The sequence below is a fragment of the Paramisgurnus dabryanus genome, chromosome 17, assembly GCF_030506205.2.
Source record: "Paramisgurnus dabryanus chromosome 17, PD_genome_1.1, whole genome shotgun sequence".
Classification (NCBI taxonomy): Eukaryota; Metazoa; Chordata; class Actinopteri; order Cypriniformes; family Cobitidae; genus Paramisgurnus; species Paramisgurnus dabryanus.
This window is the reverse complement of record NC_133353.1, coordinates 5,521,606-5,547,643: the sequence shown is the minus strand read 5'-3', so window position 1 is coordinate 5,547,643 and position 26,038 is coordinate 5,521,606. Positions and strand designations below refer to the sequence as shown.

Genomic DNA, 26,038 nt, shown 5'->3' with positions numbered 1-26,038 from the left:
TGAGTGGCAGCAAAGTCAGCCAATCAGTAATGAGAATGCAAGTTAAGCCAGTAGGGGGAGCCAAATAGGTGCAAAACCACTTGTTTAAAATCCCCCACGCTAATAGAGCTATCTGAGAGAGGTTTTTAGGAAGCTTCTAAGGCATTGCAGACCCAAACAAACACATTTTTGTCTACATGTCACATCACAGAACAAGGATAAATACCCCGTTCAATCATTCTTTGTCAACTTTAAGTTTTTGAGGAAATAATTCCAGGATTTGAAAATTTTGAGTTTACTCGCTTCATTTGCGCGTGAAAACCGTGCGTGAAATTATAGTCATCAAGGCATTCACGCGGAAATTCGCATCATGGGAGAGGCTTCTGTGACTCTGCTCACTTCCTGTAATCACGTCAGTACTAGAGAAAGCTCCTGATTGGCCAAAAGTTCAAATTTTTCTACTGCTTTCCTGCGGTGACGTTTAATTTGCGGTAGACGCGCAAATGAGATAGAATCGCGTCTCCATCCGTGCCATGCCGATTCCCTATTTAGATCGCGTAATTTGTAAACTGAAAAACTAAGCGGAGGAAGATGACCACCAGTTTAAGATTGACGTAAAAAATTCATTGTTTTACATATTTGTAATGAAATGATAATTTTTTGTTTTAAAACCTTTAAAAGTCGTTTCTTTCAGTCGTGGAAGAAAAAATTTGCAGGCTTTTAATTGCTGTAAATGTATGGACAGCCTATATGTCTTCAGTGTAATCTCAATAAATAATTTACCAATATGCCAGAAAAGGTTTGTAAAAATACATTATTTGTAACAAACCAAAGATAAAGAATTTACAAGCGTGTGGAGACGTTTCAGAACTCGGACAGCGCCGTGAGTATTTTGAAAAGCATTGCTTAAAAATGGTTCTTATCTCATCATACCCACAGATACAACATCATACAATAAATCTGTAGATAGAATAAAAAAAAACACACATTTAAAGCAAAACATTGAATTACTTACCAGGCTACAGGTGAACCAGCTCTTTACACCTTCAAACGTCTTGTAATCTGTCCTCATTTATGTCCATGAGACTCAATAAAAATCTTTTACATTTTAATCCTTTAATTTTTCAGATTTAAAAGTGCTGCTTTTGTTTGTGTGCTGTATGATAGGGCCCGTAGTGTCAGTTTATTGTTTAAAATGGTCCGCAAGTGTGCGTTTCACATTGGAAATGTGTGACCTTTCGACGTGATTATGTAATACGTAAGGTTGCACTGGCGTGTCACATTGCTAATGCAATACGAGTTGTATTTAAAAAGTAAAAATTTTTATTCATTTTTGGCGAAAATGATTATTGTTTCGCTAGATAAGACCTTTATGCCTTGATGGGATTGTTTGTAGCCATTTAAAACTGCATTGAAACTGTAAACTGTTGAGGTCCACTAAAGTCCACTATATTCCTTTAATATTGACTGAGTAAAGTCATGTCAACTTTTTCTCATTATTCGATTATCAAGACTTTAGTCTGGATTAGACAGATATTATCACATGCTGTATATACACCCATACACACACTTACTTGTAAGGTACCAGAGCTCTGTTTCCATACTTCAGTGCTTTCTCATAATCCTCCAAACTGATGCATGCATCCACGACCAAATTCAGCAGTCTGAGCACATAGATGTTCTTGTCTGGGAGATCATCTGCATATCTGTGTAGAAGAGTCTCGCTCTCTCTCAATAACTCATCCCAGTCTTTGATTTCAAGCAGTTAAGGACACAATTATACGAGTGCGAGAAATAAAACTCTTGCTGAAAACATCTCATATTCACTTTGCTTGCTGATTTAAAGACTCGACACAAATCACTATCCTTACAATTTACTGAATTTTTTTAAATGAAGATTTGTTAAGATATCAAAACTATGTTAAATGTTTATACATTTAGCATAGATGCGTTAGATGTGTTCGATTCAATATGATTCAATTAAAAAATAATAATAATAATAATGAAATGAAATAATTAATAAAATAAAATAAAATAGAATAAAATAAAATAAAAATAAATAAATAAATAAAATAAAACAGTGGCGGCTGGTGCTTCTCTTCCGAGGGGCGCGAATTAAAAATGTGTTCGTTGCATCATGTAAATATGTGCATCATGCGTCATGTCAAAATACATACCTGCTGCAAATGCGTCGAAAGAGTTTATGATAAAAGATACGCTCACATTCACGAAATATCTGCAAGATATTAACTTAACACTACACTCTGATTACACATAAGATTAAGTGAGTATCTGGCAAACGCGAGCGTCTTTTTCATCATAAACCCCTTTGAAGCATCTGCAGCAGGCATGTATTTTGACATGACGTGTGATGCACATAGGTTCACATGACGCATCGAAAACTTATTTTGACATGACGAGCCACACACATGATGAGCTAAATAAATTTTGTGACAAGCTTAGCATCGTGCACCTTCGAAAAAGAAGTCACCGGCTGCCAATGTAAACAAAAGTCTTTTCAGGTACGATTTCTCGGGTTAACATCAGTTTGACATCATATGACTTTAACAGATGTAGTAAAGCAAATAACTCAGTAACTTGCAATTTTGTGTTTCAAACTTAAAATAACAACAGAGAGACAAAAGTTATGGATTGTAGCTGTAAAAATGATGCAAAAGGATGCAAAAGTATTTTTCCAATTAACCAGCACCAGTCTTTATATTAGAAATGTTTGATCAATGAAATGTATGCTTATAAATAAATTATGCTGATTTTGACAACCAGTATGTGTGACTGGGTGATTCTCACGAAAACTTGGTTTTAAAATGTCAAGCATGAAAATGTAAAAATTGCTTAAATTTACTTTTTTCCCACCAGACATTGAAAAACGAAGTCTGGAGTAAATAGGAACATTAATTGAAACACTTTTACTTATCATTTAACCCTTTTTGTAACATAATTTAAAAAATTAGTCCTAAAAAATCTCATTACCGAAACAGTCAGAAAACATCAACACTGACATATTTTCAAAATGACATGACAAACCTGAAAGAACATAATTTGGAGATTCTGCACATGCATTTAAAATCAAAGTATTATGCTTCTATTAATTAAATTAACATTTAATAAGCATCTGTTGCGGTAATGATAATCAAAATGTTGTGTAAGCATGCTGACAAGACAATATTTCAAATTAACTGTAAAAAAATGATCTTACCTGGTAGCCATCTTGAAGTAACTGGTCCATGTGCTTGGTCACTCAAAATCAAACTTTATTAAAATTCTGTATGTGTGCTTAAACTGTTCTCAAAAAGTGTTGCGGAGGATGAGAACATCAGGCATGGACACATCATTTTCCTAATTTTTCTTCATTATAATTATACATGAATATTCAGTAAATATTTTTTCTGTCATCTAAATTAGTCTAGCAAAACATCCATTAATTTTTTTTCTAAATATTTTTGTGTTAATTTGATTAAATTACAACATAACGCATGTTCAAACACAGCCGGACACATTGCGGTAATGAGAATTTCAGCAGAAAATGAGATAAAATTGACAAAGTATAAATTCTTATGTTGAAATCACACATTGTGCAAGGTAGAACACAGTATTGTGTTAATTCTGATGCTTTTTAATATAACTATATTACACATTTTATAGCTAAAATCATTAGTGCCGTGGTGTTTCAATGGTTTCGTGAGAATCACTCGACTAAGCAAGCTTCACAGAGCTGCAGTTTCACCCTCATACCTTTAGCTTTCATTGGTGTTAATGATGTGTTTGGCAGTTTGGGGCAAAGAAAGAGTCTAGCGGTTGATGCAAGAGCAAAAACACTTCAGGCCAGTTTACTTCACCCTACAAGACAACATTCACACAAACTACAGTACCGCAGAAATAAAACAAAATGCTGTATATCACACAGACAGTGTCAGGCAATGTTATAACCCAATGATAAAGGATACTTTGCTCTGACTGAAGCTGCTCCAGGTGAGGTATGGAGTCTTTTAGGGCCGTCCATGCAGACTTCTCTCCTGCCAGCATTTCGGTGTCCTGTTCAAACAATAATATAACATTAATTTATCATTTCGAATAACTTTGTAATTATCTGACCCTACTGTCCATTGGACAAACTCAATCCTAAGAGAGGCAGGGATGTTTATTGTTCATAACATCCTTGTAAATGCAAGGTAGCAAAGTATGTCATACATTCGGCATTGAGCACTTAAATGCAGAAAAACTGTGATGATAGATGAGTCTGAGCCAGCTTGCTTTAGATTGATCACCGTCAGACACTTGAATCCCTACAGGGACACGTACATGTATGTATGTAGCCTGTGGAGATATATGTATCTGTGCCTTTGAGACATCAATGCATTAGAAGTGAGCAGCCACGGCACTGACAACACACATTAATGTGAATGCCTACAAACACATAAACACACCCACACACAAATGCAGAATCAATTTTAGCTCTTTCGCAGAACTGCTTAGACCCAAATACAAAAAATTATGCTGATTTTAAAAATAATAAAGATACCCATGGCAGACACCCCAACTATAGTTTTGAGTAATCTAAAAACATATTACATATGGTACCAAATGTATATTAATCTATCTGTACCTAATTGTAAATACTAAGACTGTTTTAAAGGGTACAGCCCCAGTGACTGCTAGGGTACGTATGACTTTTCTTGTCAGATTACCATGGTATTACAGTACCACATACTAGTATTGCTATTTCATCTAAAATTGTATCATTTTATTATTTCACACCACATAAGGAGAAAAAACTGCCCTTGGGAACATTCTTACCAGAATCTTCCAGAAAGGACTTCATTATCAAGCCAAGCTCAGGGGATAAAAAAGGTCAGAATGAATATATGTATTAACGGCGGTCATGAAAAAAGCAAATTTGTATGGCACACAAAACGAAAGCTCATTTGATTTAACATGAGCGCGCCAAACGCTACAACAGAAAAAAAAACTGTATTGTCTCAAATATATTAGATATAACAAGATATATTACTGCTATTACTATAAATAGGGTACAATGCAACGCTCAACATGGACATTCCCAACGCTCATATGGCGATGGAATTCCCACCTTCCAGTTAAAAGAACCAATCATCAATCGATAAAGACCCTCTGGGGGAGGGGCTCTGTACTTTGTACTCTATTTACCAACCAATATGCATGCGCAGCACCCAAACTGGTGTTTCTAGCACAATTTGAGCTTAGGAAACATTGGTTGGTTAGAAATATGTAGTTTAATTGTGATTTAAGCACACAATTTTGGAGATATTTGTTTTTTCCCATTCAAGTAGTATTTTTTTAGTTTTATATGAAATAATGGAGGCATTGCATGGCCGCCAAGTAGCGCGACTTCCCTAAAGGGAGTTTTATTGTGTGTATTTATACTGTATGCTACAGCGAGAAATCTAATCAGAAAATGTAACCCTTCACGTGTACCCCTTGTACATGCATACAAAGCACCCAACTAGTATAAATTATTCAGCAGCGAGAGTTAAGCTGTCCAAAATATATGTAAGAGAGTGGTGTGAATGTCATAAGGGCCCAAAACCCCATGGGGCAGTGAATACTGATACAGTATATTGATACAGTACCTGAACCCAAATCCTCTTTAACTCCAGAATAACTCCTGGACATGACTGATAACAAAAAATGACATCACTTATGTCTGCTTACATTCACATTTATGCATTTGGTAGACATTTTTATCCAAAGAGGCTTACAAGTGCATTGTAAGTTTTTTTCATTATGTCAGTATATATGAGGAGCTCTTTTCCAAAACGTGATAAATCCATTTCAATAGTTGTAAAAGGATTTTTTTTGCTTAGACTCACACATTTTGTGAATATTTAATGAATCCAGTTAAAATGTTTTTTTTTTTGTCTCAGTCTGAACATGTTGATTAATGATTATTAAATCAAACAATATTGTTGATGATAAATTCAAAGTAAAAAAAAATTCAAAACGCTATAAATCCATCAATTTTTTCCCAAAACTCTATAAATCCATCCATTTTTTCCAAAACTCTATAAATCCATCCATTTTTTCCCAAAACTCTATGAATCCATCCATTTTTTCCAAAACTCTATAAATCCATCAATTTTTTCCCAAAACTCTATAAATCCATCCATTTTTTTCCCAAAACTCTATACATCCATCCATTTTTTCCAAAACTCTATAAATCCATATTTTTTTTTCCCAAAAGTCTATAAATCCATACATTTTTCCAAAACTCTATAAATCCATCCATGTTTTTCAAAACGCTATAAATCCATCATTTTCCCCCAAAACTCTATAAATCCATCAATTTTTTCCCAAAACTCTATAAATCCATCCTTTTTTTCCAAAACTCTATAAATCCATCAATTTTTTCCCAAAACTCTATAAATCCATCAATTTTTTCCCAAAACTCTATAAATCCATCCATTTTTTCCAAAACTCCATAAATCCATAAATTTTTTCCCCAAAACTCTATAAATCCATCAATTTTTCCAAAACTCTATAAATCCATCCATGTTTTTCAAAACGCTATAAATCCATCATTTTTCCCCACAACTCTATGAGCCCTATTTTAACCATCTGAAACGCAAGTGCGAAGCGCAGCGCGCAAGTGAGTTTGTGGGCGGATCTTGGGCGCTGTTGCTATTTTCCCGGCGTGAGAAATAACTCTTGCGCCGGGCGCAAATCAATAAGGGGTTGGTCTGAAGTAGGTTCATTATTCATAGGTGTGGTTTGGGCGTAACGTCAAATAAACCAATCAAAACGTCATCCAACATTCCCTTTAAACACAAGGGCGCAAGTTCCATGGCGGGTTGCTATTATTATGACGGATTTACCAGGCGCACGCCAGGAGCGGTTTACAGCCGAGGAGACCGACGTTCTTGTAAGAGCAGTCAAAGACAAAGAAGTTGTTTTGTATGGGGATAGGAGAAACCCGCCCAAATCAGCGTCGGTTAAACAGGCGTGAGAGGAAATAGCCACAGTCTCATCAGCTGGCAGCATCGTTGCGCAATGATGTCAGGAGACGGGGGAATCCCAAGCTTGCCAGCATAAATCGGGCACGCCGTGTAACGGGAGGTGGATCTGCCTCTACACAGCACCTGACGCCAGCAGAGGACATCGCTGCGTCCACCCTCACCGCTGAAAGGGTTTGGGGGCTTTGAAATCGGACCCAAGAAACGCAAGCAAGGTCCAACCCCAAAGTACTCTTACAAATCAAGTTCATATACATTAAGGTTTCTTATGAAAACATTTCATAAGCAAAATGACATGAAAAACTATTTTTTTTAATTGCGTTTATCACATTTTGGAAAAGAGCTCTTCATATGTTCCCGTAAGATCAACTCCATGCTGCTAAAGGAACAGTTTCTGGTCAACATACTAAAAGTGGTCAACGTCCCTTGACATGCCCAGACCAGTTTCAAATGATCACACCAAAGCTTTTTACAAACCAAAGATGAGACGATAATGGTGACAGCGATTTTACCAAACAAAGCAAACGATTGTTACACGTTTCCTTAGTTGGCAAATTACGTCAGCATCGTTTGTACATACTGGCCGAACATCTGTACCTTTATAATGCCTTTGAAGCATGAACATATATTTCTAATTGCTGCATGCACAAAGGGGCACGTTCAGGATGCAATTTTCTTGTTAGAGTCAACAGCTTAATTACAGGGATCGAGTCATGCATCAGTTGTAGACTGTGGTTTGTTTATTATTGTGTAAATTCAATAATTATGAAGTTCAATACTGTACTGATTAGAGAGCACAGCACATGCCCGTGAAAACAGCACAGGGGCACATCTAATGCTTTCAGAAATGGACTTCTAATTTTACCTCGGACAAACAGTATAAGCTTTGTTAATCCTTCACTGTAAAAATGCCATGGTTGAGTCAGAATATGGACACATTGACCTTTGATGGGTTGTTTCAACCCATTGTTGGGTCAAATATTGACTTTTTTAACCCAACAGTTGGGTTCTCTACATTTTATGCAACCTTGGGTTCAAACCATTCAGGTGCTGGTCATATTATTCGAATATCATCAAAAAATTGATTTATTTCACTAATTCAATTCAAAAAGTGAAACGTGTATATTATATTCATTCATTACACACAGACTGATATATTTCAAAGTTTAGTTCTTTTAATTTTGATGATTATTTCTGACAACTAAAGAAAATCCCAAATTCAGTATCTCATAAAATTTGAATATTCAATAGGTTCAATATTGAAGACACCTGGTGCGACACTTTAATCAGCTAATAACCTTGAAACCCCTGCAGGGCCTTTAAATGGTCTCTCAGTCTAGTTCTGTATGCTACACAATTATGTGGAAGACTGCTGACTTGACAGTTGTCCAAAAGACACGGCAATGGTCAAGGGCAAGACACAAAAGGTCATTGCAAAATAGGATGGCTGTTCACAGAGTTTTGTGTCCAAGCACATTAATAGAGAGGCGAAAGGAAGAAAAAGATGTGGTAGAAAAAAGTGTAGTTTCACTTTTTGAATGGAATTAGTGAAATAAATCAACTTTTTCATGATATTCTAATTATATGATCAGCACCTGTATGTATACATAAATTCCTGTACATCATTTACCGCTCCGTATATGTAGACACGTCTGGCATTTTTGAACGGTCCAGTTGCAGACGTCACTTACAATTTTCGAAGATATCATGATATTGCGCTCTGGTTCATAAACCCTGCACAGATTTCTATTCACCAAGATGTTTATATTTCGGGAAAAAAATGTCTAACATTTTACAGGTTTTAAAACTTTTAACTTTTAACATCATGTTGGCAAACACTTTCGTCGTTGTGTATCGTGTTAGTTAAACAATTATAATGTTTGGGTCTACAACATTTGATCAAACATGGGTATGGATGCGGACAGTCAGCTTTCTTTCGAATGTTTTTCTACGGACGAGATTTGCAAAACAAAACCAACCCAAGTGGCCCATAGAAACTGAGACAAATGACTTATCTATGTATATGTGTGTGTGTGTGTGTGTGTGTATATATATAATTTATGGTTGCCAAGGTTGCATACAATGTAGAGAACCTGACTGTTGGCTTAAAAAGTCCATATTTGACCCAACTATGGTTGAAAGTGAAACAACTTGTGTAGAAACACTGTACAAACTACAAAGAGGAACATCTGGGATGTGAATCACATCTCCGATCCGCACCTATGTTAAAAAGGTGATAACAAACGGCTACCGCCTGGAATTTTCCCATATATACAGCTGCTCTGTTGTTTTAATGTGTCAGTATGCTTGTCTGTGTGTGTATTTGTGTCTTAGTGCACACACAAATACACAGTCAAGTTGTCAGATTACGGCAAAGCCCACGGTAAATGAACAAAGTCCTCTAATCAGAATGTCATCAGTGTTTTACCTCACACAGCTCACCTGTAATTACCTCATGCATCAGAGCTGACACACACACACACACACACACACACAATTTGTACTTTTCTAAAGAAAATACACAACTTCAATATTTCCCTGATTTCACATCATGTTCTTCTCACATGAAAAATATGGTAGTATTTGTGTACATTAGTATTTACTATAGTAAACTGTAGTAAATTTAAATTAAATACTACACTTTGTTAATGTATACTATATTATTAAACTATAGTAAATACGGTAGTATGCTTTAATATTTACTATGGTAAGGTCCAGAACACTATAGTATCCTACAATTTACTATGGTTAATACTAAAGTATACTATAGTACTTTTTAAATGTGGGTAGTGCGTAGATATACTGTAGCTGGGGGTCCCAGGGCCCTCTTTACACGGCCGTAAAGACCCCACTCTCATGTCTTTCTGTTATCTGGACCCTAGATATAGCTGGAGCCTCCAGGGGCCTCATGGTAAAAGACCCCACTTCAATGTCTCTGTTATCTGGTCCCCACAGTAGATACGGCTGGGCCCCCAGGTGCCTCTTTAAAAAGCAGTCTATCCAAATGATGAGATTTTTTACCCCTCTCAACAGGCGAAATTTCATTTCACCACAATTTTCACACACATCAGTTCCCCTTACTCATCGAACCTTACCGAAACAAAATAAAAAGCTTTCATTGTTTTAGATTTAAGCCCAGAAGGACGTGGAGCCGGGAACCAACCCAAGTCTTTATCTCAGCCGCTCTGAGCGAGAGCGTTTACTCTTATCTGAATGTATCTGACAGATGACTCAAGCTGAGCACCTGTGTAGGTGTTAACAGTAAAGCCTCTTTAAGGCTTTAAGGATAAAGAGATGCTTTTTTCGATCTAAGCAAAGAGATATTTAGCGTGGTATGCTGGTATGCAGGTGAAAATACCCAAGAAATGACCTGGACGGAAATCGTTGAAATCATTTTTTTCATCTCTTTAAGCTGGGATAAGAGAAAGTATTTACAGTACATTCATGAATTTGGCAGATGCTTTAATTCAAATGTACAAGGCATGCAAGCTTTACAATTTACAATTTTAATGTGTTACCACCTGTATTAAACACAATATCAAGAGAGTAGCAACACTGTTTAACCCTTGAAAGAAATGCATGCACCACCTTTAAATTCCCATCTCTCCTCTCCCATCTCTTTCATCCGCTCTCTTATGCCATTCAAAGCTTTAGTCTTGACATGGTCCTGTCATCGCAATAATGATCACAGATGACAGGACGTGCTGAGGACGGGCTCCCCGGGGCAGTGCGGAGTGACGGGTGGCGGTCTGATAGACAGACACTTTTGATGGTTAAGGAGGATAGATGGAGAGTGAGAGAGAGAGCAAGGAAAAGAGGGAACATGCAGGAGAACAGGGAAGGGTCTGATTTGATAGATTGTGATACCACCAGGACACAATGAGTCGAGAAGAAGCTTTTACTCAGGAGCTGTATCACATACTGATGGGATGAGGATGATGAGAAATGAGAGAATAAAAAAGAACAGGGAAGAGAGGATATGCTCACCCGGTCATGAGTGGTACATCTCTTGCATTGACATAGGAAGTGATACTGTTCCTGTAAATGGGTCTGTCTCTCTGTGCTGGGTGCGAGGACATCGGTGTAGCTTATGGTCAACTGTAGACAGACATAGAGCGAGAGAGAGAAAATAATTTGTATCATTATTAGCAAAAAATCTTAGAATGCAATTCAATGACAGCAGTGAATTTTTTTCATGACACCAATCCTTGTCATCAGTGGAGTGTTAGTCGAGTCTCTTGTGTGCTATACCTTATGTGCGCTGTGTGACCATAAACACAGTTGATGTCTATTAAAGGGATAGTTCACCCAAAAATGAAAATTCTGTCATGATTTACTCTCATGTTGTTACAAACCTGCATCCTTTTTTTTTGGTTTTGATAAACACAAAGGAAGATATTTTAAAGGAATGTTTGTAACCAAACCGTTCATGAGCCCCATTTACTTCCATAGTTTTCCTTTTTCCTACTATGGATTTGTACCTTTTGCATATCGTTAACATGTACTATTACACAGCAAAGGAAACGTAAAAGCATGAATCGGACCATAGTTGCTCTTTAACTAATTTGACTTTCGCGGCAAAACCCTCTAAGTACATAAAAACCTTCATTCATCACTGTCTTTTCCAAATAAAGGTAAAAGGCTCAAAAATTGTCCTAATATATTCAGTAAACCTCCTTTAACCAAGAAAAAAAACTCCAGCACCTTGACGTACACACGCCATCGTTCATCCAATTCTTCTTCCGTGGACTTAAAGGACTTTGCTGAAAAATCTTCATGTCATTTAATGGATTCTGCCAACAAACCTGTATTTCTGAATGGCCTGAGGCCTGGATTGAGCTGAGTTAAAGCGAAAGTATTTCATGAACCTATAATACGTGCCAAGAGTACGTTTAACTCTTACCCGGCCATTGACGAGTTATCTCGTCAATTAAGAGAAATCATTTGCATAAAGAATTTATATACAGTTTGATGTTAATCTGTAATACCGTGATTATCCACTAGATGGACTAGATGGATACACTAGACTAGCACTTACCGATTTATAAAAAAATGAAGCAAAATATTTATTTATTAATTTTAAACTCTGCATGTTTTGATAATCTATCTGAATCTGATCTCTAACAAAATTCCTTCACAAAAATGCAATTATTTCAGCTTTTTGCTTATTTTTTTTATTTTTAAGAGAAATACCAGAGTTTATTAGCAGATAAAAAATGATAGGATAAAACGTTTTTTTCCACGTTTGGTTTTTAAAATTTTTTTTATTGTTTGTTAAAAAGCAGAGGGTCTGTTTAATTTGATATATTTGTGTGTTTATACATTTTTAGAAAAAAAATCCTGGAAGGCATTTTGTGAAACTTTTGACGGGCAACTTTTAAAAAAAAGGCTGGCGAGGAATGAGATGAATATCATCACATTTTTTCAGATCAACAAATAATGAAGTGACGTTTATCTGCTTTTGCATCTGACCTCTTTATATTTTAGTCTCAATTTACCCAATACAGCAGTGGTTTCCCAGACAGGTTTAAGATTAGATTTGATTAATCCAGGACTATGCCTTAGTTATATTAGGACATTTCAAGTCGTTTTTACAAACAAACTTTCCAAAAAAAAAAAAAACAATACAGGTGTGCATCTTGAGACAAAACGATGTTTTTAAATGAAGGCAACTTAAACATGCATTTTAGTCTGGGACTAGCATAAGCCCTGTCCCAGAAACAGCCCCATAGTGTGTAATGAATAGGCTGGAGATAAACTACAGTCATCTACACAATGTATTGGCAAGAACAAAATATATGTAGTTCAAATATAAAACTGAACATATAAATTATTGAAATACAAAGAAAGGCAGAGAGAGGGAAAATGGTAAATAGAAGACCTAGAATACATAAGCCTAGAAAAAAAGAGATAAACTGATGTGTGAGTCTCCAGAGCAAACAGTACAGTGTGAATGGTGTGCATGTGCAGGAGAATATGAATTATAAATCTGCTGTATAAGTGTGTGTGCAAACAGATGATCACTGGTATATATCGCTCACCTATAACGTAAATTCTCATTACTTCCCATGTAAAAATGGACTTGCTTATAATTCCCTTTCATTTCTCTCTTCCCTCCCTCCATCATAGCTAAATTAAGCTCGCCCATCTGATTTATGTTGGATTCTCTAAACTTCCGGTGCAGAAATAAACAGAACGGCCACATAATGATGATCTGTGTTCTGAGCTTAACATCATTCAGCGTGCAGATTCTAAAAGCCACATCCGTCCATCCAGCACCGATCCCCTAAACGGATTCAAATGCCGATGGACGTCTTTGGCTTGAAGAACCTCTCTGGTTCCATTAGGCTGAATGTGTGACAAATGTGTGCAGTCATTTAAATGGGTTTATATGAGCACTAATGAGTCAGGATTGATTTCCGCATGTCATTCTGGACAAGAGCGACCGCAAAATGCTGCAGAAGTAAAATGTTGTTTTTGAACGTTGCGTGCAATTTATTTTTCACTTGACTGATTTTCTGGTGGGGAACTCCATTAAGTGCCTGAATTTGAGTGCCTCAAAAGTTTTGTATAATTTGTACTGTATGTCAGTCAAAGGTTTCATATTTAAACACTGAGGGTTACTGTACAAAATTAAATATATCTACTCTGCTGTACTGTACATCAGGGTTGATGCCCGTTCCTAAAATTTTGTCTATTTAAAATAAAGGTGCTAAAATGGGTTCTTACATTTACATTTTTTATCAGCTGCTAGGTTCATACCCATGACCTTCTGCGCTGCTAATGCAATGCTCTACCATTGAGCACTGAGCTATACAGGAGCACATATGTGTGTGTGTGTGTGTGTGTGTGTGTGTTACCTCTTCACAGGCTCTGATGACCCGGACCGCTCGCAGCATCAGCCTCTTGCCCTCAAACATCATGACACAATTCGGCTGGCAGTCGTGGTTCAACAGAGACATGCTGGTACAAACATAAAACACACGGTAAACCAGGAACTCTTGAACCATGATCATTTCAGCTAGATTTTACATGACCGTTTATGTAAGAAAATACAGGGTAAAAAATAAATTATTATTATTTAGCTTGTTTGCACTTGGGGGAAGACTAAAGCTATTATACGACTGACAGTATGCATGTAAAACAGCAGAGTTATGACAATGTTTTATTGATGAGATCTATACTTTAAAGTGAAATTTGTGATTTGTTTTCTGTGTGTTCAAAAAAAACCTTTGTTGATTTGACAAAGAGACCCAAAGGTACTGGTTTGACTTCAACTTGTCAAATACTCACTCATCAAAGGCAAAAACTCAAACTTTTCATAACAATTCCTGATTTTCTATTCATATGACTTTTATTATTGATATTCGAAATTAAACCGCATCACAGTGCACATCCTCATCTCACACATTCACACTCTCTTCAACCTGAATACATGATGATCTGGGACTGTTAGTACTAAATAATACAATTAAACAAGTCAGCGATCGCTCATTAATTAATTAAAGAAACAAGTTGCTGAATTTAGTAAACAACAACAGTCAACTTGTTCTCCAATATGTTATATAATGTAAATCCACAGCACATGCAGTGTATTTTGTGAAAATTAGGCTATTATGCTTTCCAGATTAGTAGCTCACGCATATTTACATTAAATAATTTCAAATTACATTTTGTTATAATGATCCGCTAAGCATTATTAAATAAAATCATACATTTTAATGACTGAAAGCTATTACAACACTATAAAAAGTTTAAAAAGTTACCTGGTTGCCTTAAAATTTTAATTTAACTTAGAAATAACTTTAAAAAAACTTAGTTGTGTAAAAATATTACTATTTTTAAGTTGAATTAACTTAAAACTCTAAGGAAACCAGGTAACTTACTTTAAAGTTAAACCAACGTTTTTACAGTGTACCAGTCAAAAGAAAGTTTGGATTTGTTTTTACAATTTACAATTATTCAGTTTTACAGTTTGGATATTTTTGGACATGTTTGATGAATTTATTAGCTTTATTTCAGCAGTAACAACATAAACAAACGGCTTTCGTGGAACAAACATAACTTTCGGTAAACCCCGCAAAAAATCAATAACAACAGAGTCCTTTTAGAGTAAGTTATTTCTGACAACAAGCAAAATAAACAAGTTCCTTAGTTGGAAAATAATAGCTAAAACGTATCAAAAACTACACTGAGCTAATGTCACTATGTAAAATTTGTACTATATAATGTATACAATCTAAGTGGTTCTCAAACTGGGGTCCGGGGCCCCCAGGGGGGCCGCGAGATGGTGCCAGGGGGGCCCCAGTTTTATGAAATTTTATAAAATACATTAATTTATCATGAATTCTGTGAAATTAATCCTAAAAAATAAGGCAACACTACTTTGTATAATTTAATGTTTTGTTTAATTAAAATGTGAAGTTTTAGAGATGTTTTTTGTCATAAATTTTCTTTGGGTTTTAGAGATGTTTTTTGTCATAAATTTTCTTTGGGGGGGGGGGGGGGGCGCGAAGGAATGCACAATACACAAAGGGGGCCGCACACTGAAAAAGTTTGAGAACCACTGATCTAAACTACAGATCGGCTGCCAAATCTAACTTCACATAACGGTCCATAATTGCCGTCATCCCTCATCTTTAATAAAAACCAAAACATTTGTTGTTTTCGACAAGGTATTTGTTCCAGAGTTTAGTTTAGCCACTAGCCAGACCATTAAGTTTCGTCCAGACGCATAAATTTAACAACGCATGTGCGTCTGATGAAACCGTCTATAAGAAGAGCATATTCCAGATCACGAAATAGAGACAATTAGATGGATATCATTCTTATTATTACTAAACTTGTAAATGAATTCCAGACAAGCAGTGAATACCGTATGTGTCTACTTTACTGCATAATTTGTAGTTTGTGTTTGGAGACTCCCATTTTGTAAGTATTTCAAAGATTAGCGGAGTTATCAGAATCCACGTATTTACATCCACACAGGCATGACAGAACAAACAGTCATTATAAATCTACCGTGAAAGCTTTTGTATTTAAACAGGAGTGCATGTCGTTTTCTTTTCTAGACGTACATAACGGAAGTCATTCAGTAAGTTTGAAAAACAAATTACTTCTGTTTGTCACAGTCTGACGAAAATTTGACATTGCATAAGCACAGTGTATACAGTACGTTTAAAAGCAGCCCACCCAGCCTACGGTAAACAGTCAGGTCTTTCTTTCATGAGATTATCTTCTGCGTCATTATAACTTCTCTAAGACATCTACAACAAAGTCTAAAGCTTTGATTCGCTCCTCCCTTACATCTGATTTAAAGACGTTGTAAAATCATATCCTGTATCTAAACAGCAATTTCAGCATCTGCCTTTCTGGTTCTGTTTGTTGACTGTAATCCCAACGGCTCATATTCGTAGAGGGAAAATGCTTCCCATGCATGTTGAATACGAAAGTCGTGCCAGTGTAATGGCCCACACAGGGTGTTTAGTTAAAGATACGTCTTTCTCTTTATCTTCAAAACAGATATCTGGCTGCATTTCCAATATAACGACTATATAATCGACTATAACGATTAGCCAACAAATCCGACTTCAATAAATGAAAGGCCACAGCTGATAAAATATTTCAATGTGCCATCTCAAACCGTTCCACATCATTTCATTTCCTGTAGATCATTCATCCACTGCCACTATATCCTCTTAAAGAATAAATTAAAAGCTAATCAAAAGTGTAATCTGTCATATGAGACTTCACTTGCATTCTAATCATATTTTATTCCCACATCTAAAACGTCTAACTAAGTAAACCAGTTCACTTAAATCAAAGTAACCGACTGTAGCTTGCAACGGATGTCATGTTTTGTTCTGAGTGTGACGTATTCTGCACTATACACTTAAAAAATACTGGGTTATTTTCAGCAATGGGTCAAAAAGCGATGAACCCAGCCACTGAGTTGTAATTGAAATTTTGTAATTTACAAAAGCTGGGGCTGTAAAAAGGTCCTAATACCGTATGTACCATTTAGATATAAATATGTGCCTTTTAGGTACCAATACATATCATACCTTTTTGAAAGGGTACCGTCCCAGTGACAGCTTTTATACCTTTATTTCTGAGACTGTATAATAATGATATTATTCAGCGCCCAAAAATAGTCCCCTTGTTAGTTTTCAATAGCAGGGGACTATTTTCGGGCCCTTGGTAATATCACTGCGCCTCCTGTAGTAAAGTCATTGATTATTATGCCAGAATGAGAGTATAGTTCTTAGCCATATCGGCCTAGAAAATCACAACTTTTAATTTTCTGTCGGTCTTAGTACACGATGTAACTACAGAAGAGTCAACTTTTAAATAGGAAAAATATTGAAACTCTTTGGTTATTTTTTAACGCGATGCTAATGGTCTAATCAGATTCAATGGATTATGCTAACTATGCTAAAAGTGCTAGCGCCAGACCCGGAGATCGGCTGAATGGATTCCAAAACGGTAAAAATCAAAAGATTAACTCTAGGGGAGGTGGAAAATAAGCATGTTTTCAAAAAAAGTGGAGTGTCCCTTTAAAATATGCCAGTGACATTGACATTGAAGATACACACCTGTAACGTCTTTGTCTAAGGCAATGTTTATCAAATATCCTTAAACATCTTAATTTAACTACTGCTAAGTCCTGGCTTTAGCAGAGCCTTGTATATGGAACCAGACCTGTATGGGTTAATTTAACCCAATGGCTGGGTTTGTCCCTTCAATCTAAAGCACCTGTCACATTAATAATCTGATTTCTATCCATCAGTCTGTATTTTACTGCATTTAGTCTGAATTACACGCTTATATTAATATGATATAGAAGAATCATATGAGAAAAATAAAATACATATTATACCACAGGGCTGTTTAATGCTTTATTCTCATTCTCAAGAAATGTTCCAAGGGTATGCATTATTTTTCAATAAAAGCACACCTGACCTGTCAAATGTCTTAAAATTACCACCAGAGCAATGTTTGTGGTAACTGTGGTATAAGCAGAATAATTGACTCCGGTCCTTTGAATTATTTGAAAATAATGCACACCAACATTACCACCTTGGGTGTGCATTATTTTCTAATCATTTAATGGCCTGTCGTCAATTATTCCTTATAAGGCACTATCTTTGCAAAACTGCTTTGAAAAACATGAGTTAAGTACAAGTTCCCATAAAAGCTTATAAATGAATGGGAAAAACACAAATGTTCCAAAACTGCAATAAACAGATAATAATAATAATAATATTTAATTCTGAACAAAATAAATTTCTTTTAAAATTGACCCGTATCGTGAAGTGCATCATATCACAGCTTTGTTATCGGGATCTGTATCGTATTATTAAACTGTTTGTTATACTCTAGCCAAATATCAAAATTCCCCCATGGTTTACTAATCCTCAAGCAATTTGAGATACATATGCCAATCATCTTTTAGACGAGCACATTTGGAGTTCTTTTAGTAAATGTCCTCGCGTTTCCAAGCTTATGACGGTAGAAAACAGGGATCAGGGAACAATGTCTGACTTTAAATCCCAAAAAGTGCATTCATCCTTCACAGTAATCCACATGGCTCCAATGGGTTAATAAAGGTCTTTTGCAGGTAATTGATGAGATTTTGTAAGATAAATATCCATATTTTAAACTTTATAAACCAAAATACCTAGCATCCGGTAAGGATGCCATCTTCGACTCGATGCGTTTTACGAGTCACCCATGGCAACGAGTGCTCACTACGCTAAAATACGAGTCCAAGATGACGTCATTACCAGAAGTTATTAAATGTTTTTTTTCTTTCGAAATCACATTAATAACCTGCAAAAGAGCTTTATTAAGGTCGTCTACTATGATCATGTGAACCATCATCTTTATAGATAAAAGTTAACCTTGGATTAGTGTTATAGTTATTATAATTACCATTTTGAAAACGGTGTGTTTATAATATAGAATGTATATATTCTTTCTACAAACAATATATCTGTGAACTTGAATACATTTTTTAAATCAAATCTATTTGATTTGATTCTTTTATCATCAGTTAATATATCAGAACTCTCTACATAAAATTAACTATTTTGATAGAATACGTGATATCAAAATTAAAGCTCTTTTACAAAATATAAGGTAATGGGTGATCCATGTGTATTTTTAACAAATCTTTTACAAGCACTTTCTCTGTTAACAATTTTTTCAAATTTCCTGCCAAATTTATTGTATTTTGTGATTTGGCTGTAGATTTAGATTCTCATTTTAACCAATATACTCGTTTTATAGAGGGTGGGTGGGTATAACAAGGAACCACCATTTTTGTTGTGCCCAAAAATTTTAATTCTCCTGCAAATTGATAAGTGTTGCCTATAAATATAATTATGCAATAATTAGGTATGTAGTTATTACAATAAGAGGTCAACAATACTGTTGTACAAATATATGCATGCATAGTGCCAAAATGTCACGTTATTTACAATTTGTTTTTTAAAACAAACATTTATTTTTGTGAATGAACTTTCTTCAAGCAGTGGTACAGGAAAAAGTTTGCATCTTTCAAGAACACTTTTTTATGCAAGACAACGCTTCAGCACATGCATCAAAGTACTCCACTGAGTGGCTGGCCAGTAAAGGCCTTGGAGATGAAAAACTAATGACATGGCCCCTTCTTCACCTGACTTAAACCCTATTGAGAACTTTTGATCCCTTCTTAAGCAGGACATTTACAGTGAAGGTAAACCATACACCTCTCTAAACAGTGTCTGGGAGGCTGTGGTTGCGTCTGCACAAAATGTCGGTTCAGATCAGATCAAGAAACTGACTGAATCCGTGAATGGAAGGCTTGTGACTGTTATCGAAAAAAAGGGTGGCTATATTGGTCACTGAGTCTATATATTTTTTTATTTTTTATAGTTTTATCATTTTCTTTTTGTAAATGTAGAGTTTGTTTATTATTCTCACTTTAACAGGTTAAAAAAAAACAAGTGAGATGGTAAAATCTTTGTTTTTCATTTAGTTGCCTAATAATTCTGCACACTAATAGTTGCCTAATAATGATGTACATAGAAATATTCTCTTAAGAACGCCAAAATTTCACTTTTACTACTTAAATGTTCAGGTTTGAGGGTTTGTTATCATTTTGAATTGGCCAAGAGCACTGTAGTTGTACAAAAACAAAAGTAATCCTCAAAAATACAACTTGCCTTATAATTCTGCACTCCCTGTAGTTGTGATGTCAATACTGTAACTAACTGGATTTCTGCATTTTAAAGATATCTTCTTTGTGCAATAAACCATTTTATTTCAAAGAAGCAAGAAAATCCTTTATAATCATATACGCTCTTTAAGCCATATCGAAAACCGTCACCAATTTCAGCTTTATGAAAGCTGTAAGAAAATAGCTCTTAGCTAAGACATTGTACAGAATGCAAATGCACAAGACATTAAAAGAAAAACCATTTAACTAGCGAGAAACACCCTTTATACAGTCCTTTAATCTCTGCTTTTGATTATTCAACTGTAAACATCTCGTAAGAGCTCTTCTTTCGTCACCTACAAACAAACAGACCTAAACTCAATCTTTACATGTGGTTTCTAAGTAATTGAAGTGAAAATTTATCTCATTAAAGCAGGTTCATACTTGTAGCCCTGAGCAAGGAGCACCGCAAACAGATGAAGAGCGAAAATGAAATTATTGCGAACAGAAACGGTAATACGAGAAGAAGGAGGACATTGAGAAGATTTTCAATTTCAAAAACATAATGCCTGGTTATTGACGAGCAGCCCAAAACATCATGCGAGGGTCTTAGCAAAGCTCTGTGGTCATTTATGGCTTTATATTAAACAAACGTTTTTTTACCATACAGTACATATTTTTCTTATGCTGTATAGTTTTACAAAAACTAAAATCTTATAGTTTAAATAAATTGCAACCTCTGTCACATGACATATCTGCAGAGAAAGAAACAGCCAATTATTTCTTGTGTCCCTTAAGTCTGACCGAGTTGTTGAAGGCCGAAACAAGCAGTCGCAAACATTCCCAGCTTTTACGGATGACGGTGGATGCACCCGTTTGTAAATCTTTACGGATTTCTGTTGTTGGATTTTGTCAGGTTGCAACACAACAGACTGCCTGCGAAGGGTTTACTTGAGCTTAGTGTGGGCATCTCAGACAACCGAGTCCAGACTCGGGTGCGAGTGTCAGCGTGAAGCTGTGGCCCTGGCGGATGTCTGACAGCACAAATCCTCTCACAAGCTCCATAACCACAGGGATTAGCAGAAAACTGCTGGTTTACATCCGGCAAGAAGAGATGTTTGACACTGGAAATGCCTCAGGTGACAACTTACACATTTACATTTAGGCATTTGGCAGATGCTTTTATCCAAAGCGATTTGCACTATTCAAGCTATACATTTTGTATGTGTGTGTCACCCTGGGCATCAAATCTATGACCTTTACGCTACTAATGCAATGCTCTACCACTTGAGCTACAGGAACACACACCTTTATTTTTAAGTTTGTATGTCAGATTTTTGCATAAAACCGCATAAAACACTTTTCCTGTTCTCTCCATAGTAATACTATGTGTCAATAAAAGGCAAAAAATGCCCCCCCCCCAAAAAAAAAAACTACCGGTCTTTCATTTATCCAGCAAACAATAGTCTCACCTCTAAACTCACGCCACTGGTTAAGCCAATATTTTGAAAAATCCACAGAGACTACATGGCTTTTTTGGTAGTCATGTCTGCATATTGAGCTGGAAATGGAGAAAAGACTTTAATGTAGAAAAAAACTTCACACACAACCTTTCAGAACGACCGCTATGTTGTAATTTTATTAGAGTATAATCATTGGAAGTACCATCGCATAATGACCTCTTCAACCACAACTCATTTTAAAGTAAAAAATGCTACTTAGTGACAATTGTATAATGAAAGATGTCACCACAGATAAAAAAGTAATTGAAGAGCAGTTCATCTTACTGCTCCCTGGTCCCCATCACTGACTTAAAAAAAAAATACAGAGTTTGACGGCTCTGGTGCACTGACACTTAAGGGCCTGTCACAATTTAATTGCTATCCTCCTTTACAAACAGAGAAGATCATGAGAACAACCGAGGATAACCATTTTTTAACAGACTTAAACATCTACTCTTTTTCACATTAACACAAATAAAATTGTTATATTGTTAAAAATGCAATTAATTATTTAATAAAACAATTAATAGAGCAATAGATTTGCAATTTTGGCATTAGACCTTAAATCAAAAGGTTTTATCAAATAAAGCTAAGGATAGTAGAATATAATAATATATATAAATATACATTACAATATATAATTGGTCTGTATACAGTCAAAAACATGGGTCTTAAATAGGGGGTCCAGGGCCCCTTGCGGGTCTGTCCGCACGTGGTATTACGGGGGTCCTCCATAAAGACGGTTTCAGCAGTAACGACATAAACAAGCAGCTTTCGTGGTCAACACGTAACTTCCGGTAAACTCTGCTAAGAATAAATAACAAAAATAAGTCCTTTTAAAGTAGTTTATTTATATAAGAAGCAAAATAAACAACACACAGATTACCTAGGAAACCAAAACATTTGTTATTGTCAACGAGGTATTTGTTCAAGAGTTTGGTATGGCAACTAGTCAGATCATTAAAAAAACTGAAACCGGAAGTAAAGTTCCGACCAGACGTGTAATTGCGTCATCGCACGTGCATCCGATGAAACGGTCTTAACTCTTTAAATAAATAAAAAATATTCTTAAATTATATATCAAATGAAAGGCTTTTTAAGGTTTTCGCAATAAGAATTATTTAGTAAATTTAAAATGTTATGTAGTATGTGAACAGCATGTGACTTTGTTTAGACGGTTTCATCAGACGCAAACATTTTGCCTCAGTTATATGCACCTAAACCGAAGTAAACTTCCGATCTGTATCTCCTAGCTTTCTATCCCATTTTGCACCTTGTTCTCTTCATGTGTTCAATACGTATTCCCTGTGTCATATTACTTTATTTATTATGACTCAACTTGTATACTTAAATGTTCTGATTTCTTTGTATGAATTCAATATTTGGCTTGATGGCTACATCTGGTGGAAATTTTGTGTCAATAGCCCACTTAGAAATTCCTATACTGATAAAAATTCTGGTGTCAAATACTTATTTTCCCCGCTGTATGTTTTGGTTTTGCTAAGGACAAGGGGAGACAACGAGCATGGAGAGGAGAGGTTTGGCAGCCAGACAAGAATTCAAGGACCTGTAGCTAACATTGCATACAGTACACTCATTTTACACCGTAACGTTAGCTCAGTGTTAGTGTCAGTTAATATTTGATTCTTATGATTCTTATGTATTTTCAACCCCAGCCTTTGGTCAAAATAGGATGAATGAATGTATATTTTTTTTTTGTGTATACAATAATGTGTGTAATATAAATAGCAATAACAAGCATGGTTTCAGCTTTCATTCGCCATCTGTAAGCTTTAGCTTGTTTATTTCAGCATTACTCTGATTCTTGTGTAATATTTCTTATGTTTTTATACCTACAACTTCAATCCTATGGATCTGCATCCAGTATTGCACACAAAAGCAATTTGCAGAGGAAATCCCCTCTATTTAAGGGCTACAAATGTGTCTAGGCAAGTTGTAATTCAGTCACATTGAAATCCAAATGTGTGTTTATGTGTAATTATTCCCATTTCTTCAGCAGATTTTCCTTTTCCTCCGTATATTAATATGAACTTCCCTCAGGCACATTTAGTAGAGGAGAGGAAATCGTAGCATGTAATCCAAACCCATGCCACGATCTCTCTTTATGATTGCACAACTAATAATACAAACATGTTTGCTGTCACACAAATCTGCTGGGCACCACGAACATGAAAACACAAGCGTATCTCATATTATTTGGGAATACGAGGGCATTGTGTGTAATTTAAGTAAAAAACAGCCATGCTGAAAAAAATGAATGTGCTGTGCTACAAACTGCAAATGTAAACTAGTTTTTCATGCATAACATATAGGTTGCTATGGCTGGCTTTCGAGTTGACAAAGCTATAAACTTACGTAAATTAACCATGGTTTATCAATACACCAAAACCATGGTTGCTACACTTCTACTATAACAAATCCGTGGTTAATTTAAAATCTCTACGACGTTCTGGTCTAAATATGGCTCAGATTTTGCATTTAAAGTGGACATATAATAAAAATCTGACTTTTTCCATGTGTAAGTGCTATAATTGGTTCTCCAGTGCTTCTATCAACTTAGAAAATGTGAAAAACAACAACCCAGTAACTTAGTTTTGGTAAACCATTCTCTGCAAGCTTAAAAAATAGGTCAGTGAAATTTGGTTCCCCTTGTGATGTCAGAAAAGGATAAAACCACCCCTTTATCTGCACTATCCAACCACGGCACTGCCATTTAGTACAGACATCAGCTCATTTGCATTTAAAAAGACACACCGAAAATAGCAAATTTTTGCTCACACCTACAAAGTGGCAATTTTAACATGATATAATAAATTATCTATGAGATTTTGAGCTAAAACTTCAAATATGTACTCTGGGGACATAACATTTTATTTGGCATCTTAAAAAAGTCTTGTGAAATGTCCCCTTTAATGTAAGTCTTTGACATTTTTTCAAGAGCTGCCAATACAGTAATGTCACAGTTTTTCTACGTTCATTGTAGTGCAAAGCATTCTGGGATGTTTCGCTTACCTGGGGTAAAGGCCCACCGCCACATCCTGCAGCTCTCCATCACTGATGCTAAAACAGTTGCAGGTCACCTGTATGAAAACATGAAACAGGGTCATAAAACATGCATCTATGTGTCTTAAGCTTATGATGTTTTAGGTAAACTATTCTGGTTTTAGCAGTCTTGCAGAAAAAACACTTCATATGTATCATTGGTAAGTGTATGTGACAAATGAATGACTTTAAATAATCCACTCCAGCTCAATTCGGAGAGCATTCGCAAAAGGCATAGATTCGATCTCCAGACTGATAAAAGCAAAAATGTAAATGAATAATGAACTACTTTGCATAATGATCATGAATCAAAGCAAATATAAGCATATATAATGACTAATATAACTCTTCAGCTAAAAGTTGTTTATAATTTTTCTTTTGAGAAAAACAATACGAACAGACAAGAACATTTTTTGTAAATCTTATGATTTGGATATACAGGACTTGGTCTGATTTTAATCGGATCGCAGATGTTCACTATCAATCTCCGCATGGAAACACAAGGGTTTGTTTGGTTGTCTGATGGCCACCGGGACAGTGAGAAGATGGAGAGAGTCAATCTCTAAAAGAGATGAGGGTAAATGCGCATGAAACGAATCAGGGCGAGTCGACGTGAGGGTGGAGGAGACAGGAGGAGGTGTTCCTCAATCTGATGGGTTTTTAGATCACTGGAGCTCTGCAGGACAGATGATTGATGTGTGTGGAAGAAGAAAGGCAAACATCAGTTATAAACACACAGTGTGTGTGTGTGTGTGTGTGTGTGTGTGTGTGTGTGTGTGTGTGTGTGTGTGTGTGTGTGTGTGTGTGATGTGTACACGAGAAACACTGCAGTGTGTGATTTCAGGAACTGAGAGAGATTATTACAAGAGAATTAATTATTAACACTGAGAAAACCTAACCATAAATGAACGGGCAATGCAAATTATAGTTTATTGAAGGATAGTTCGGCCAAAAATGAAAATTACCCCATGATTTACTTACCCTCAAGCCATCTGAGTTACATATGTCCATCATTTTTTATACAAAAAAATAGATATTTTTGAAAATGTCCTATAACAGATTAATAGAGTCCAGCTCCTTCAAGTCCAAAGAATGTGCATCCATCCTTGGCAAAAGTGAGATTTTGTAAGAGAAATATCCATATTTAAAACTTTACAAACAAAAATAAATAGCTTCCGGTAACGCCACCATCTAAGACTCTCCGATGGCGTTACTAAATTTTTATTATGGATATTTATTTTACAAAATCCCATCGATTACCCTCAGAAGGCCGATATTTATCCCCC

General features: G+C 35.8%; 1 protein-coding gene across 1 annotated transcript in view; it reads right to left on the bottom strand.

Moving 5' to 3' along the window:
• smyd3 (SET and MYND domain containing 3) overlaps positions 1-26,038 on the bottom strand; it is a 170,388-nt gene that overhangs the window by 23,363 nt on the left and 120,987 nt on the right. The window contains exons 6-10 of the mRNA XM_065253580.2: positions 24,723-24,790; positions 13,847-13,949; positions 10,974-11,084; positions 3,945-4,032; positions 1,554-1,728 (exon numbers count right to left, since the gene is read on the bottom strand). Of these exons, the coding sequence (XP_065109652.1) occupies positions 1,554-1,728; positions 3,945-4,032; positions 10,974-11,084; positions 13,847-13,949; positions 24,723-24,790 (545 nt within the window). The remainder of the gene's footprint in view (positions 1-1,553; positions 1,729-3,944; positions 4,033-10,973; positions 11,085-13,846; positions 13,950-24,722; positions 24,791-26,038) is intronic.